This window comes from Apus apus, chromosome 15, assembly GCF_020740795.1.
Source record: "Apus apus isolate bApuApu2 chromosome 15, bApuApu2.pri.cur, whole genome shotgun sequence".
NCBI lineage: Eukaryota > Metazoa > Chordata > Aves > Apodiformes > Apodidae > Apus > Apus apus.
In genome coordinates, this window is record NC_067296.1 from 6,693,655 (window position 1) to 6,711,888 (window position 18,234).

The following is an 18,234-nucleotide window of genomic DNA, read 5'->3' on the forward strand; positions in this document are numbered from 1 at the left end:
GCCAAGATCTATTTAATGAATCAGGGGAATTGGCTGAAGGGGAGAAGACAAAGCCAAATAAAACAAAAGGGCTCAAACCAAATATTTTGATATGGTCAACAAGGAATCAAACGGAAGAATGCTGATGGTCAATCAAGTCTTGCTTGTCCTTCTCAGGTGAGAAAATTCCCAGTGTACTGGGGGCCAAAGCCCCCTTCCACTAATGCCTATGGCACAGCTTACAAAAACTGAACCAGAACTAGCATTGTGAGGCATAAATATCTTTCTGAACATCCACCTCACACAAACCCTCAGAAAGTTAAAGGGAAAAAAACAGCAATCCTCATATTACCAATCTTAAAATTCAGGACAAGACCAACCTAACGTATCACAACAGCATCATTTCCAGTGCTGGGCAGCATAGGAGGCAGCAGCTCACCACAGCTACTCAGTCTGCTCGTACTCCTTTGTGGCCAGACCTCAGTGTTCAGATCTTCCACAAAATTTTTCCCAGCATTAAAATCACCACCACAACAAAAAATTTTAGTATTACTCCCCTCTTTTATATATCACGGTCACCGAAGAATAACTTTTAGATTTATCCTTCTCTCATCACACACAACATTTCCTCCTCCACACATAAAAACCAAAAACCTCCCCAACAGTGGATGGTCAGACCTTTTTTAAATAGTAAATAGCATAAACAAAAACTTGTATAGTGTAAAGCTCAATATTTACTAAAATACTAAAGTCTGCACCATGCTATCTGGGCCAAGTCCAAGATAATTTCACCTAAAGACATTCTGTCTGCAGGATTTGAAGCAAAAATTGCCAAGTTTCAGGGAGCTACTGAGAGATGCTCTGAAAGAAGAAATATTTACTGCATTTTAAATAAGCTGGTTTTTTCCACCTAGCAATAAAACTTAGAAGAACACTACTAAAAGCATGAGTTCATAAATAAAAACAATAAAGTCTTATTGAATCCAATTAGGAGAAAAGTCTCATCCTGTTTCAATACAACCACAGAACTCTCTTCAACAAGACGTTCACTCAAACTGAAGAAATATAGGTTCTATGCTGGTTTGTTTCTATAAATTTACCTTTGGCTTCTGACAAACAATAAATTTGACTTAAGAAACAACAGCAAACCAGTCACTGTTCTCCTATGCACTTTATTAATCAGGGAACAAATTTTACAGCAGGGAGCTGATCATCTGAGATTTTTTTTTCTCCCACTGTGTATCTTGGTATTAAAATCTGGTCACATATTTTTCAGGTTCATTCCTCTTTTAATAAACATTTACCAGTAGCCTTTCCCCACTTTCTTACAATTTGATGCTAAAATCACTTTAAAATGTCAAAGGCCCAGACAATGAAGTGGAAAAATAATTATTTGAATGCAGCCACTGTATCTTCTTAGTATAATATTAATGAGAAGAAATGGAAGATTGTCACTGAATTTTAATGAATTCATTAGTTAATTATTGTAAAGCCCCATGGAAGTGCCAAGAATGATTATTACCTTTATTCCCAAGAAATTTTTTATAGTGGCAGAGATGGACCTCCCACAATGACTTTTCTCTAGGTTCAAAATACAAGACTGGTGCAAAATGACATTAATTTTTTTCATAATTCAAGTACAGACTTACCAGAGTGAGATACTGACATAAAAGAAGTAGCTTTTTACTTTATTAATTGGTTCATTTAACTCTGTAGGGTTAGCTGTACTATAGGGTGTTGATCAACAGGAACAAGGATGGTAAGTTAGTCAAAATGTGTACTGCATTTGCAGCACACTGAGCCCTAACATAAATTAACAGAACTCTCTCAGAAGATTAATTGAAGCAGAAATATCCTTCTGCCAGGCTGAATTTGGCCCACCATCCTTAATTCTGTTGAATTTATTAAGATAAACATGTCTTTTCATTTCCTGACTGTAGATAAGGCTGACAAAAAATTCTGGAATCCGTCACCAATTTTAAGACCTAACCATTCAGACAGCCAAGGAAATGGAAAAGAGAAGCTTTTCTCATTAAGTAATGTCTAAGGGAAAGTTTAAATCTGTATTCCAGTAAAACATCTTGGTATTTGTTGCTGCAGGACCCAAGCATGCAACAATGCATTGTGCATTTTAAAAGCCATCTCACAGAAAGAGATGTGTATTTCACAGAAAACAGAACATTTTTTTTTTTCCTGTAAATGTTGACACATGAAACTTTGGCAGAGAAATTCTCTGACATTCATAAATGTTTGTCACAGGATCTCTTTGTTTCTTTTCCATTCTAATAATCTCCTGTTCCAAGTTGCAGTACTAGCATCCACTATTTTAAGTTAGTGATGATTCAGATGTTGCTTACACTGACTTTTCTAAAGATTCATTCATCAATTGACTTGGTTTGTTTATAGAATTTGTCCTTCTGTTTCATTTTCCATAATATGCAACAGGACAATGATGTGAGCAGCTCTTCAAAATCAGATGGATTAATATACTGGTACTGGGAATTTGCTGTCTGCATGTAATAGCTGTGTAACAGGAGCACAACCTTTTAGGCTGTTTTTTAGATTTTGAGACAGGTTAATACAGAGGAAGACAAACCTGCAACATCTACTGCTTCAGTGGCTTCCATTGTAGAAGGAAAACCCATCCTCTGAACTGTCATATTCATTTTAACTGATCCACATGAAGTGACAGTGACCTCTATGCATAATGGTTGAAATCCTGACTCCTAAAGCCAAAGACAGAACTTCCTTTGAGCTCTCCCTTTTCCTTTTCTTTATTCTGCCAAGTCTGGTGCCTAACAAAGTTCATGAAACTTTTTAAAGTGCCAAAACTGGAAAATATAAAACTGACAACCAAGGCTGAAACTCAGAAACAATTACATGGAAGTTGCACCTTTTTGATCTCCCATATTTTTTATACTTCCAACTTGATCAAGAGAAACCTGTAGCACACTGCTCCCTCCTGCCCAGATATCACTGGCACATTTCCTAAAGGTGTCACCAGCAGCACAGGTCTGTATAGATCCAAACCACAAACACCACTGCCACAGGGAATAATCCTCCAAAATAACAGTTTCCTCACCAAGGTTGTGAACTTAAATATAAAAGCAAGCCTCAAAATACTTTATTCTTCACAGCCTCTTTTTCTTCTCCTTCTTAAAAACAAATAAATAAAATTAAAGAAGCTAAACTGCATGTGTTTCCTGCACAAACCAGGACTACCAGAGACCTCAAAAAAAATTGAAGAAAAAATTCAAAAACCTTCATAAATTAACTCCTGTGCTTTCCAGACTTTCCTCTGTTCACTTCAGTCAGGTTCAAGAAGGACTCCCCGTTTCAGAGAAATTGTATTCATAATCTCCAAAATACTTGCCTTAGCAGGTTACTTTTGAAACCTGAGAAACTGAGTGAACAAGGTTCTGAAGTACTATTTCCTGCTGTTTCTGAAGCTGGTAAATCTCAGAACTTTGGGGAAGAAAAAAAAAACCAAACACCACCACACCCTCCTTACTGCTGACAGCCTTCACAGGGGATAACTCTAGACTTTAACCAGAGATCAGAAATGAACACCAGCTTCCAATGAGGGCAATTTGCATATAAATTTATATAAGAATATATTACATTTAACTACATAAATGAGGATGTCATTTACACCTGAAGACTGCTTCATACTTGTAAAGTACTACTTCTGTGTGTTCCGAAAAATTTTCTTTGCAAATTAAGAGAGCTAGACTGAAAATATAATATAGATTCACAACGATCTTGGGTCTAAATTTAAACATTAAGTTAAAGTAAAAATTTAAGACAAATGAATAGCAGGACACTTGCAATAGCTATGAAAGTTAGTAGAAATTTCGAGTGCTTGAAATACAGTCACTAATTATAAAAATTATTATAATAGCCAAACATCAGTAAACATTTAATCTATGAAGAATAAAATACTGGTGTGGTAGTCATATGAACATTGTTATTAGTGCCAGGGCTGATAAATGGAGGGAACAGCTACCAATTAATAAGTTATGTGCACTTCTGATTTATTTCTTTCCACATTAATGAAAGTCTTTATTTCAGAAAAATAACACATGGAAATCACCTATTTAAGACCAAGACTTTGCAAAATTAACACGCAAAACTCACGAGAATAGTTAGAAAGAAAATAATGGTTACAGTCCTTAAGCAAGGTTTATACTAGTTTCTGTAAGCCCTAGATACTAGAAATTAAAAGAAAAAAATTTATACTGTAAGTAACAACTGCACTACAATTCTATTCTATCTATACCATAAATAAGACAAACAGAACCAGGTTCATGCCTCTTTCTTATCATCACAAAAAGCATTAGCAAGAAAAGTGACAAAACCACTGTAATGAGCAAAGACCTAAATCTCACATCTGGAGAGTGCAAGAAGGAAAACAGGTGTGAAACACTTGTTATGTATTTTCTGAAATCCTTTCTACAGGATATTTGTTCCTAAGGAGCAGTGCATGCAAAGAGGATCATTTGTTTCACAGGAGTACCTTTGATCTTGCTGATTATTCCTCAGTCATTACTTATCTTACACACCTTTTTGGGAATGGATTGTCTAAAGAAACCAATGCAGCTGACAGCTCTGCCCCAAAGCACAGAAGCAGCAGTCCTCTCTCTTGTATTCTTATTTTGATTAATCTACCTTGTTTATGAAAAATTCAAATTACTAATTCCTTCGTATAGCATCTTTCACATCTGTTCTGTGCACTGCAGGTAGGGCAGGGCATATTCTACACATCCATGCCTTCTGTTCAAGTATGCACACTTTTTTTTATTTCATCAAGTAAAAGTACAAGGAAGTTAAACCTACACACAAGATCAAAGCTCTGGCATTCTCCATTGCTGCAGCCCCCTATGAGAGCAAACCTAAATATCATATAATCTCTGTACTAATAAGTCTAAGGAAGCTTCAGACAGAGCCAGCCTTGATCTTACCTGTCCTGTATCCTGTGTTGTTGAGGTACACTGCAAACGTACGTATTTCATGCTGAGCCTGCCAGGATGGAGAAGAACAGTTCTCATTGTTAGTGTAGGTGTTGTGGTTGTGGACGTACTTCCCCGTGAGAATGGAAGAGCGAGATGGGCAGCACATGGGAGTTGTCACAAAGGCATTGATGAAATGAGCACCTCCATGTTCCATGATCCGCCTTGTTTTATTCATCACTTGCATAGAACCTGGAAGAATAAAATAATCTCAGAATTATTTTCATGTTTCAGTCACAAGAGAAAAGAACTTGTGTAATACACCAGAGTCCAGAATGAAGCACAGCTAGTAAGGGCACTACAGTCTCATAATGAACCCCAATCCAAAGAAATTGCTCTCCCCCCTCTAGTGAAGTTCCCCAATTGCTTTATGAAGGACCAAATACTAAAAGTCCTAAGCTAAGATTTTACTCAAACTTGTTGACATAGATAATAATGCTTTTTTAATTTCTCCCTAAGTCCAAGATTTAGCACTGTAACCATCTGTGCAGCCTTTCGGAAGCCACTAGTACTATTCCAGTAGCTAAAGGCAAGAACCAGCATGAATTGGGCTGAGACAATGTGGCCTAAGGGTGAAATTCACTTTGTGCAGCAACCCTGACCAAAGTTTGTATATCCCGTGACCATTATTTAATCCTTTCAGGAGATACCTGATGTGCTGCCTTTTGTGCCAATCTTCTGCAAAAGGCTGAAGGTTGTAATCAAAAAACCACTAAGGTTGGAAGGGACACCTGAAGATTTAGTCCGACCCCCTGCTCAAGCAGGGTCTGCTAGAGTATTCTCTAGATAGCATGTTCTTTTCACTAATGTGAGGTATTAGCAGGTATTGATTTCTGTAATTTTCACTGAAGACAAAGTAATGCCCTCATAATAATTTCCATAACCAGCCCACTGAGCTCTATGTATATACTTGTTCCATTTTGATAATACTGTTCCCTAAAATTACCTAAATTGTCTTAGGCTTGGTTTGGCAGAATCAGATTTTTTGATGACTACTTGGGACAGATCACAGCATGCAGTTTATAATGATCATCTAAAAACAAACATACAAGTTTTGCCAGCAGGAAGTTGGATGAACTGGGGTAACAGGAGTGTCTTTTTGCGAAAAATCACTGAAAAACACATTACTTCAAGTGGCTGTTCTGCTTGCTGTTTAAGATAAGGCTTTGGACAAAGACTGGATCTTCACTGTAGACATTCACCTAGATAAATATGAATCTATACCAGGCATCTATTGGTGCCTGATAGTTTAAACTGCAGCAGAATGGCTTATACTTGGTCTAGGAAGAGCTGCTATTTTCCAAAGAACTTGTAATGGTACCTGTACGAGCATGACTTTGGAAAGGAGAGTAAGCCTTTCCATCACCAACCCTTGCTTCTTGTTATGAGCAGGCAAAGTCAATAGGCAACAAGGAGATGAAGGTATGCACTCATGCTGGAGTAGGGTTGGGGCTAACTTATCCAAGGTTGACTTGGATTAATAGTTCAGCTTTAATCAATGCATCCTAAAACCATCTGGCACAAACTGCATGTTGTTTCTGTCAATGAGTTTGTTTCTTTTAAGCTCTTTAGGCAGAAATTTCATTATGAACTTGCAACAGATTTGATACAGGGCATATTGATATAACCAGGAGTCAAAACCTAGAGGGAAAACCTCGTGAGCCACATACAAAATCCAACTCTCTGGCACCACGAAGGAAGGTTAATTGATACTGTAGGTAATTTCACCTAAAACCTGTTAGTATTAGATTTCTTGAGGTAACTTTGTTGGAACGAATATTAAAAAAATTTAAAATCTGCTTGTGCATTTCTCAGGTGGTCAGAGCACATCTCTGTCCCATCACTGAGAGAAGAACCAAGGCAGGTTATTGTGCTCCCCCTTTAAAACTTCTTAAACTTCACATACCAAAAGAAGTTTCTGAGGAAAGCAAGAGGTTTTGTTTCTGTAACTGTGGAATAAGTGTTAGTGCTCAAAGACACTAACAACACAGTTAACAATTTTAAGCCAGTTATACATTATGTGAGCCTGAAAACTGTGAACACGTCTCCTCTTTGTTGTCTTATCAGCTATCCCAAGCACAAACAGGCAGAAGAATGTTTTGTCATCCCAATACTAAAATACAACTTAACAACCCCTTTAAATAACAGAGGCATCTGTGCATAAATAACAGTACATGTTAAGACTCCCCTTGAGGACCATAACCTCCTTTAATAAAACTGCTGCAATGACAAGGCTCTATATATCAGCAGTCTTTAATACAAAAACATATGATCTAATCTGCTTCTCCAGCTTTAGAACTAACACAGAGTGACAGATCAGTGGAAGGTAAAAATCCAGCATACTCTTCTGTAGAGTCTTAAATAGGCCAGCTTTAAATATTTTAAACAGCATTAAACCAGCCAACCAAAAGTTATTTTCTTCAGCTTGCCTCCAATACAAACAGAGAATTATGAGAAAAAGTTGAAATTGATCTTTCTGTGGCAAAAAAAACAGTTACGCGTTAATCAGCAACTGGAACATCACCCAAATCACCTTTGGAGTGGGAAAACCTGGGGTTTCATTAGTAGATGTAACATGGGTAGTCATGCTTTGAAATGTCAATATTTAATACCTGTCTAAAACCACTGATAATTAAGTAAAAATTAATTAGTACTTAAAAATAAATTTTTTAAGCTATTTTAAAAATAAATCAATTGGACTACTGTGAAAATATTAAGCTTAATCAATTTGATGCATTCAAGCTGCCCACTGAACAAAGTGAAGCAAAACCTGGGTTGAAACTCCACTTAAAATTTGTGTGATATCCATAACTTTGCTAGTGTGTTTTCCCAGTTCGCTTTAGGCTGATATTTTGACTAATATTAATGGAGAAAATTATACCAGTTATTAATGAAAGAATATTGACTTTCTTGTTGATTTTGTTTTATTGTCAGAGGTCATAATTTACCTGAGTTTTACAGAGCAGCAACAGTTGAAGAACTTGTATTAAGACTCCAGTGATTTAGTCTACTCTGAAGCACAATTTAAGAAGCTAAATGTAGATAAGGTAACTGAACCCCAGAATGTTATTTAACTGTCCTCTAAAGTGTTAATTTTAACCCTATTTGAGGTTCTAATGAGGCTTTAGAAGCCATTTTCACATTTTAATTTCCTTTTTTTTTTCCCCCCCACTCGTATTTAATTTTAGCGAAGCTCCAAGGTCCTAATCTCCTTATCTTCCATGCCACTTTCATAGTTTTTCAGAGGAAGATATAAAACCACACAAATCACTTCTCACTCAGATTTATCTAATATGGCTGAAATATCTTGTAAATAATCAGATCTTTCTCCAACTAGGAAATAATGAAATAAGCTGGTTTGTTAAACCACAGCAATATGGCAGGCAGACCTAATTAAACTGGAGATGGTGAGTCCATCACACAGGGGACATCAGCATTATACTAACTTGGACTTCAATGGCTCCAATGGGGGAAAAAAAAGTTTTTGTTTCTAATTAGTTCTCTCTCCTCATTATTTATATTCCTCCTCTTTCGACTCTGCTTGTCAGTACAACTCTTTTATCAGACAGTCAACTGAGTGTGGATGTTTCAGTAGTTCCTGGTGTTCTCATTTGTCTTCTCCCATTTACATCCATTACAATTTACACTTGTTCTCTTTTGACCTGCAGATTCTGCATCCTTTTCATTAGCGCCTCATCGGGTCTTTCCCTTTTTCCAATCCAAGGCTGAGGTTTGATTTGTCAAGTAAAACTCAAGATTAACAGTAGGGGGAAAAAAAAAAAAAAACGGAAGAAAAAAAAAAAAAGGGGGGGGGGAGATTTGTACTCCTTTCCTGAAAGGACATGTTCTTTCTGGTAAACTCCACCTGCTCCTGGTACATTGTTAAATCTATCTTAAATTAAATAAAGGAAAGACTGTTAAGAGCACTTGCAATTGTGTTGTGTTCTCTTTTGCCTTAAAAGTAGCCACAAGAGAACAATGAAAGCCACAACACCCACTAGTTACAGAAACAGATGAAATCTTAGTTATGCACAGCTTTCTCAGCTACAGTTTTGTACCTTCCAAGTTTTCCTTGGTTTTTATTTGTAATTCACATAGTTTTCATCTTTTGTAAATGAATTAACCACAATCCCCCCAAATGGCAATTTTGATTAACTTGGACAGCTCACCAGATAATGGACAAGAATAAAAATTAATTCAAACTAATATTGGGCCTTGCAAAGCCATTAGTGGCAAATGACAAATATCAAATCTCAGCTTCAGCAAATGGATTTTCCTTAGTTAGATCCTAATTTGTGTGGACACATGCCTATTATGCTTGAAATTGGAAAGCATCAGACTATCAGAGAAATATACTGCCCAAAGGACTTAGACAATTGCATCAGAAACAAGCTGGCTAGCATAAAACAGCAGATTATAAATTTTTTAGGACCACCTTCTGAGCCTGCAAGATAATGTACTTAGGTTCCTTCAGACATACATTATTGAAACTGCTTTATTTGTGATCCAAATAACCATTAAAAAACAACAAAAAAAAAATCTTCTGAGCCTACTAAATTGATTTACATTTTTATTTGGTGAAGCTTTCTCACCACGTTTGAGAAGAATGTGACATCTATGATACTGCAGACACACGGTAATACTGATAAAAAGGAAGCATCTGTAAGAATATTGTCATGCTGCTGTGATTAACTTCTCAACTAGATGAGTAAGTGTGTAAGTAATACAAGTTGATTAACTTTACTAGTGTGTTCTGTTTTTTCTGTGAGGTCTGTTTTCAATTTTCCCCATCTATATTAGAAATCTGATGCAGCAACCATCAAAAAACAACTCACCAGATAACACCTACACAAGCTCTCATCTTTCAGATTACCCACACTTTACACTCACTTTAAAGTATATTTCTAATTATTAAAAACATAATCCTAAAATTATTAATGTGAAATGATTTGTGTTAATCACTTCTCCTAACTAGAGACAATACTTGGTAAATACAAGCTTCTTCAGGTAACAGAACAAAAGACAGACTCTGTCAGTTAATTCATTACCCCAAATCATTAGACAAAGTGTGTGTTTAATCTTCATCTCCTTTCTTCAACAATTAACACAGTGATGAATAACACAGTAGAACCTTTTCATACTAAGTGATTTTGGTCAGTAATTAACTGCACATCTAAATGGACAATACCAAGACTAGCATAACTGTTAGGTAACATTTAAGTAATTAAAAGTATATGTATAATGAATGCTTGCAATTACACAAAAAAATTTGGGTAATTACATGGTGCAATAATCAGTTATGAATTTAAACCTACTGCTTTGGCACATACCTTCCCAGGTTATACTTGCAATTGCCAGAAGCATAATTTAGGTGTCTAGATGAAGACAGATAGGAAGGAATCTCGTATTTCCACAGCAACAGGAAGTTTGACATTTTAAGTTGAGACTAACTTTTGCAGTCCTTGAATTGCATGCAGAGAGAAAGTATTTTTTACATAAAGGTAGGTTTCAACTTCTGCTACTTGTTCTTCCTGTAATTTTTTACACTGACAAAAAAGAGATAATTATTTTGAATGCAATAATCTAGCTTCAAGGAAAGGCAGTGCCACTCGTTAGCTAAAATCTTCTTTATGTTGGGCTCTTACCAAGTTCCACATCCTGATCATCAGTAAGAACAAGGATGATGTTTGGGCGGATGTTTCTACGGTCTCTTTGAAATCTTCCCTTCAGACGCTGATTTAACAGGAAAGCTGAACTTCCATCCAACAGTGATAAAACAGTCATGATGAATAATCCAAGGACAATACTATGCTGTGCCATCTTGTACTGATTTAGCGATCCTTCTGAGCAAGGTAGGTTAATGGCTTCTACTTCTTTTGTGTTTGCAGGTCTCCTATAAGGGAGAAGGGGGAAAAAAGTATTTATTTATACCTTAACACAGGTCCCCCCAAGAAACAGCAAGATTCACTCCAAAGAAATAAAAACCAATATACTTTAAATGATCTAACTCTTAAGAAAAAAGAAAACAACAACAAAGCAACTGAATGTTTTCCTAGTGCCACCTAGAAGCAGAAACTTGAAAAATTCACAGTTCGTAAGACGTGACCAACACAGGCAATGAAGTTTCACTCTGTGTTCAAATTTGGCAGCAAGTTCAAAGAATTAGCAGGGTATCAAACTCTGGCTTTGATACACATACAAAGCAATCTTCTTCCTTAAGGTTCTGATATGTTTTGAGATGACATTTTTGTTTATTGCATAAAAAATGCTGATGTTGAAGAAAAAAACCTCATCTACCCATATTTTTAAACAGGACTGGGATAAAATTTACTCAGTTAACAACACATTTTCAAACTCATAGAGGATCCTCAGATAGACAACTTGTTATATACTGATTTATCTTACAAATTTCATTAGAGATCAGAGCTGCCCAGATCTTGGAAATATGGTATGATATTGTTTGAAGTCTACTGCAGCTTTGATGTTAGGACAATATCCCTTCAGCACTTCTGTTGGTTTCCAAGATTATTTTTTTTAATATTATTATTATTAATGAGCACATTTGAAGGCCCATTACTGCAAGTGGTTGGGAATGGATGCACCAAAATTATTTGCACTGCCTATCACTTCTCTCCAACATAAATGCAATGCCCCAAAGTTGTCTTGTTTGCAAAACAAAACACATCTAACTCGTATTGCTCCCGTTAATGAGCCAAAAGAAGTTCTTAGATAAACCTACAGGGAGAATCAAAAAAATTATTAAGTCTATTGAAGAATTTCTGAAATAATAATTTTGCTCAGAGATTTTCTGGTATAAATGGGATTGTTTCTCGCTTTTGGAAGTTAAAATAATAGTATGAAACTGTATTGAAAATATCAAGTACTAATTATTTCATCAGATCCAGTGATCAATGAGTCAGTTTCTGATTAATTCCCTACTTGCTGCCTGTCTTTTCCTGGACTGGTGCCAATGATCTCTTGTAACGCAGAGAAAAATCAATTAAAAATGACACAAGGGAGACTATCTGCTTTTTGTAAAGACCAGAAATGCCTGAGTAGAAAGAACCTAGCACAGTGTGGTTTACCCAAAGAAATACACTGGCTATTCAGTCCCTAAAACCACTTGGAAAAACAGTTTTCCCTCCAGCAGATTATTTCATAGCCACATTGTTACTTCATCTCTGTCAGCATCTGTTCTTTGAGATAAACTTGGATTAAGAAAGTTCTCTTGCAATGGCAAAACCACTGGTCTGAAAAATTATACTTAGCTTCTATGCTTATTTAAGAAGTACATATTGAATTATCATACAAGTCAACAGGTACGTAGCTACAGTATGATGCAATATTTATTAAGGCTGCTTTCCAAAGATGTACACTAATAGGGTTTTTAGGAAATTAAAAAACCTTATTCCTTAGTAGTGAGTTTCACAAGCAGGTGAAACTAACTTATTTCATAGCAAATAAAAAATTATTTTAAATATCCTAGCACTTGTAACAATGGACAGGGAAAATTAATCCAACTTCCTAAGTTTATAGATTCAGCTTTAGTACCTATGCTGCTGCTCAGAGACTTGCAAGGCTATAGTAGAAGGAACATTGACAAGACCTATCAATTGTCATTCCTTGTACTCAGAATCCCATCTACAGCAGTATAACTGAGAAGAATCATGTCAGAGTCAATGTGTTGTTACTGTCCAGAGCAGTCAAAAGCAGCTTGAAAGGCAAACCTGGATCTGTTTCAAAAGAGAAGGAAAAAAAAAAAAGTTAGTTTAGCAGGCACACATTTCTGGACACCAGCTTTATGGGGGACGGGGTAGAGAAATGGCTTCTGCTCTTCAGAAATTACTCTATATGTACTTCTGTTTAAAAACAAACAGAACTGACAACATTCATGTTTTCATTATATGGAAACATTTTTCTGAATATCTAAAAGTTAATGTGTTTTTTTTCTGCTCGATACTAGACAATAGCTTCTCAAAATAACGTACAGCATTTGCTGACTTTTCTTGAAGCCTTTAGCAGGCTGTTCATTCTTATATCTGCTCATAACTACATGCACTGTATTCCACATGTAACTCTTCCTTGCACTCTTCTCACTTCTTTCAAACAAATGAATGGAAGTAACCTCATGACCTCATTGCCTGCCTCCCCTCAGCCTGCTTTTTCCTCACAGTTTATTGCCCCTCACTCACTCCATTGTATCTAAAAATAGAAGTTGTCCCCAGCTAAGAAAGCTGCTCATCTATCTAAAAAATACTTAATGCATTTGGGGATGTACACCAACTGTTATTCCACAGCTATTTTATCCATTTAGCTATTTTTGTATATTTATGGTTAAAAGAATTAGTTATCTCTGAGAGGAGGACACTGTGGGTGGAGGAGAGAATTCCATGTCAAGTACCACAGGCATCTTCTACCAAACCTGTTATCTCTTTTTCAACGCCCTCCTCAATTAAGATTTTTCAACTATTCTGATGTGTTATGTTCCTATTATTATCACAGTAAGCACTGCTGGGAACCAACCCAAAGTATGTAATTATGTGCAAAAACTCATACCAATAACTAGGTAAAAAAATTAAAGCAATTTTGGAAAATAACCTATTTCTTGAAATACGTATTCATGAAAGACAGACATGCCACAACTAACAGCATATACGCAGTAACATCTAGAAGCCAGCTTTAAATAGTTCTCAGAATAGTAACAGAAGTATCTCTCGCATGGATTGCCACTGGTCAAATATAGATTGATTTTTTTTTTTAACCCCTGCTGCTGGGTGAACTTCAGGGAAGAAATATGACATAGAGTCTCTATTCTTTCCCCATTTCTGTCAACAAGTTTAATCTGCAACTCATAGATAAAGCCAGAAGAGCTCCACAGCAGTGCCCCAATCTGCCTTCACTTTTAATATAGCACCCACTCCAATGATGCATTTTGCTCTGAGTGGTACAGATGGCCCACTGCATTATGTGCCTCTGCAGGCCATCCTCCAATATTCAAGATGCTTAATCTGTAGTGGCTCTCATGAGGATTAGGTATGTCTCTTATTTTCTCCCAGATTACACCTATGAACTTGACAAGTCTAGTCACTCCTCTTTTATTTTTAGAAATTCATGAAAAGTTCTTCAGCTGGGGCATGTAGCTGAGCTTTATTAAGCCTATGAAACCTCCTAGCAGGCTACTTGAAAAAAAAGTCTGGTCCTCATATTTTCTATGGTTACATTTGAGTTTAACAAATCCCTGACTCCCTTCATAGCCTGAATTAGATACAGCTGCCTCTTTTTGTTCTTAAGTCCTGCTAGTATGGGGAATGAGAACAGAGCCAAACTTATTTCTCCTGTGTGGCAGCACAGAGCATTACACTAAGTCACACTATAAATGTTGAAGAGATAAAACCAGGCTTCAGTACATTTATTCTATTTATAAAAGAATGGAAAGTAGCATTTACACCAAGCCTTCTTTTTAATACTGCCCTCAGTAATTAACATCAGTTCCACTGCAGCACAGGCAGGATGCACAGGGATGACCAGTGTCAGTTCTACCCCCAGATGGCATTTTTAACATGTTATTGATTAGCATTGCTTGGCACAGATGTGACAGACACTGTGTGCAAAACTAGTGACAGTACTTTGCACGCACTTGCTAATGCAAGTCCTAGCACAACTGTCCCATACATAAGCCCAGTACAATTTCACTGAAATAAAATGACTCAGTTATTCCAATATGATCAACAATATCTGACTCTTCCTGTAACAGAAAAGGTACAAATGTAATAAATTAATTGTGGTATCAAATATATAAGCTAATCCTGCTTTGAGCCTACTTCTAGAAAACTGTTTCTAGTTATATATACATAAACTGATTTAAAAAAATAAATAAGCACACTGCAAACCACTAAACACAGAACTGTTTTGAATAGCAAGTTCAGCTCACCCAGCAGCCACCACACAACAGTGTAACAGCATATAAGTCTCACAGTAGAACTGCAAAATAAGGCAAAACTGGTTAGGGAGAAGGACTGCACACCTGCTCCAAATATGGCTGAGCTAATACCAGGTGTATTATTTAAGCAGACTTAGGTGTGCCATTTGTCCAATGTTTAAATTCATTGAAATACATGGTGCTGGATCAATTTCCTAGCAACCAGCCCAATTAAAGTCACTTTGCCAGTTAAATGGATTCAGCAGTGCTGCCATTCTTTTAACTCTTGAGTCACTCCTACACATCCAGGTTTGGTTATGGTAACTCCTTTTTCCCTGAAGTTGTCAACCATCATTGGAAATCATTATACTTTGTAAGAAATAAACACACCTTTGTATGTGGGTTAGGAAGAATACTGTATGCTATCAAATGAGAGTCCCAGGGGAAGGCTGGTATGAACATTACTGCTGTAATCTAACAACATGCTAAGTTTTCTTAATAGTTTTATACTTTCTAATATTTTTTCCCCAGACAATAAAAAATTTAAGAGAAAGTCCAAAGCTAAGCCCCAGTGCTAAAAGTGACTCTCAAAGATTACAGCTGTGCTGATTTACCTACACAAACTATAGCTGGAGTATTTTTATTTGCAAGTATCTACCATTTCTTCACAAGTCAGGAATAGAGCTTCCAGACTTATTAGAGCACTGAATTACTATTCAGATGTGCTCTTCTGACTCGCTTTCCTTATGCTGGTGAACTCTACACCAAACCTAAATATTTATCACTGAGAAGTCTACTTGCATTACAAAATCTCTTCCCTATTCTGTAACTCTATTTTAAGTAAAACTAAATTATAAAGTAGTCATAATTTTCTCTAGGACTTAATATTATCAACAGTATTTTAAGAAACACAATATACTTTTCATCAATCTATACTAGCTTTCACTGTTTGCATGCCATTATTAGAGCTTCCCAACAATACACACAAAATTAGTCATCATGCAGGTTAAATTGCTATTTGGACCTCCCAAATCCACAATAATACACACGCTTTTCTGCACCATATGCAGTGATAACCCAATAAAAAAAATAATTACAATTTATTTCCTTATTTTTTATAAGTATGCAAAGAAAATACAGATATGTAGTCCTTGACTTTAAAGATAGTTGCTTGCATTAAGTACAGCAATAACCACAGACTTTCACTTCTGAAAATACCAGAAAGGCACACAAGTGCTTCAAGATAGAAAAAGTAGGCGAGAACAGTTAACCATTACACAGATACGTTCTATCAAGCACACGACATTCTTTGAGGCCACATACAGAAAAAAAAAGTTAGGCTGTGTGTGTGTATATATATATGCAAACACACACAGACGTTCAGATACACATCACCCGGATGCGCACACTAATTTGTTACACGAGAAGCTAAGTGCTACGGCATCAGTTGGCTTTGGAAACTCTTCCCGCACAGCCCCAACCCGGCGCGGCCACCTCTCACCGACCACAGGGACAAATCCCGCCAGGGGTGCCCTGCACACGGCCCCTCCAGCACCCACCGCCGCCAGAACCGTGCCCTCTCCTCCCAGGTGGACAGCCAGGGGGCTGGCACCAGGATCCAGGGCAGGCAGCAGCCTCAGGGCCGGCAGAGCCGAAGGGCGGTGGCGCTCCGGGGAGCTCCGGCCGCACCAGACGGGGCTGGCCAGGGGCAGCGGGCGCGCAGCCATCCCGACGGCAGGACCGCACCGCATCTCCTCCAGCCTCCGCCGGTCTCGCACTCGCCCACCCGCGCTTGCCCTCCCAGCCCCAAGCCCCCTTTCTTGGAACACCTCGCTCAACTTCCAGCCCCGCCCGCTACCTATGCAGCAGGAGCGCGGCCAGAGCTGCTGGCTGCCTGCCGCATTAGACCCTCCGCCCAGGCTCCCCGCTCTGGCAGCCCGGCTCGGCCTCCGGGAGCCCCCGATGCGAGGGCACCGCCGCCCAGCCCCTGCCAGGCTCCGCGCCGTCCCCGGCTGGCGACACGGGCGGGCTCCAGCGCTCCCTGCGCGGCAGCGCAGCCGCCGCACACTCACCCGCGGAGCTGGCGCTCAGCCGCGCCGCTGCTCCCGCAGCCCGCCCGCGGAGCCCGGCGGGGCGGAGAAGCGCATCCTCCGGCCGCGGCGCCGGGCAGCGGCCAAAGCCCGTTTCCCGAACAAACGTTTAGAGGAAGCGCTCGGGAGGGTGGTGCCCCCGCCTCTCCTTCCTCCTCTCCCTTAGTCTCCTTTTCCCGTTTAAAAAGTTAATTTACCTCGAGGATCCTCCTCCCTGGATTGACGCAACGCCCCGGCAGCGCGCAGAGAGGAAACCTGTTCCACCAGCCCCCAGCTCGTTCGGAGTCCAGCGGCAGCTCCGCGGGCTGCGGCTCTGCCCTCCCGCAGGAGGCGGCGGGGGAGCAGCCCCGCACCCCAGCGCCAAGCGGAGAGACCAGAGAGGCAGCCCCTCTCAACGGGGAAGGGGCCGACGCTGAGCTGCCGCTGGGTGCACAAAGCCCTCATAAGCAAGGGGGAAAGCCCGTCGAGTGGTGGGGAGAGTGAATTAATTGCTCCTCACATTTTATTCTCTCCTTGTCTCGTCGCTTGCCCAGCCCAGCCAGGCCCCTCAGTGACCTCCCCCAGGTGTGGCTGGGCAGGCGGATCCAGCGCAGCTGAGGGGCTGGGGGCTGCTTAGGGCCCTGCACCGAGACACCTGTGGCAAAAGAGCCTGATGACTTCTTAACGTGCAGGTCACACAGGCCCCATTCCACTTGTGCAGTTGAAATTAAAGGACCTACTTTTCACTACTAATTAAGAAAAGTTTAATTAAGGTCTTGGAGGTAGGAGCTGTGTTTAGATCAGGTGCCATCTGCATTACTTGGAACAAGTTACATTCTACTCCTGGAACTTAAGAGTGTTTGGATACATATCTAACTACATAGTACCTTCAGTGCATTCTTCAAGGACATCTAAAATGCATATGTTTCAAAGATACCAGTACATTAATATGTTAAAAACGTGAGTATAACACTTTCTTCTAGCATTCCCATGCTGATAGTGTCACACATGCAATAACACAGGTTACCTCATAACTTCCTGACACTTACTACATCTAATAATGAATTACCCAAAGAGGCGGCCACCAGGAATTTCAGTGTAAGTTTTTATTTTGAATTTTTGTCTTTAAATTATGCATTTGAAAACATATATCTGAAAATAAGGAAGTTAAGCCACTATTTTTATCATTAAATGATGCTACAGTGAACATGGATTATGTGGTTGAAAATGGACAGGACACAGTATTCCTGTGCAAGAA

General features: G+C 38.7%; 1 protein-coding gene across 8 annotated transcripts in view; it reads right to left on the bottom strand.

Annotated features, from left to right (window-relative positions):
• The window catches only part of SULF2 (sulfatase 2), a 123,965-nt gene that overhangs the window by 47,875 nt on the left and 57,856 nt on the right, over nucleotides 1–18,234 (bottom strand). For 3 of the 8 annotated variants that reach the window (XM_051633222.1, XM_051633221.1, XM_051633217.1), the window contains exons 2-3: nucleotides 10,634–10,881; nucleotides 4,941–5,180 (exon numbers count right to left, since the gene is read on the bottom strand). In XM_051633222.1, the coding sequence (XP_051489182.1) occupies nucleotides 4,941–5,180; nucleotides 10,634–10,881 (488 nt within the window). Of the gene's footprint in view, nucleotides 1–4,940; nucleotides 5,181–10,633; nucleotides 10,882–12,539; nucleotides 12,722–16,979; nucleotides 17,074–17,194; nucleotides 17,269–18,234 lie in introns of those variants that run through there. The other 5 variants (XM_051633220.1, XM_051633218.1, XM_051633223.1 and 2 more) reach the window with 5 other exon arrangements.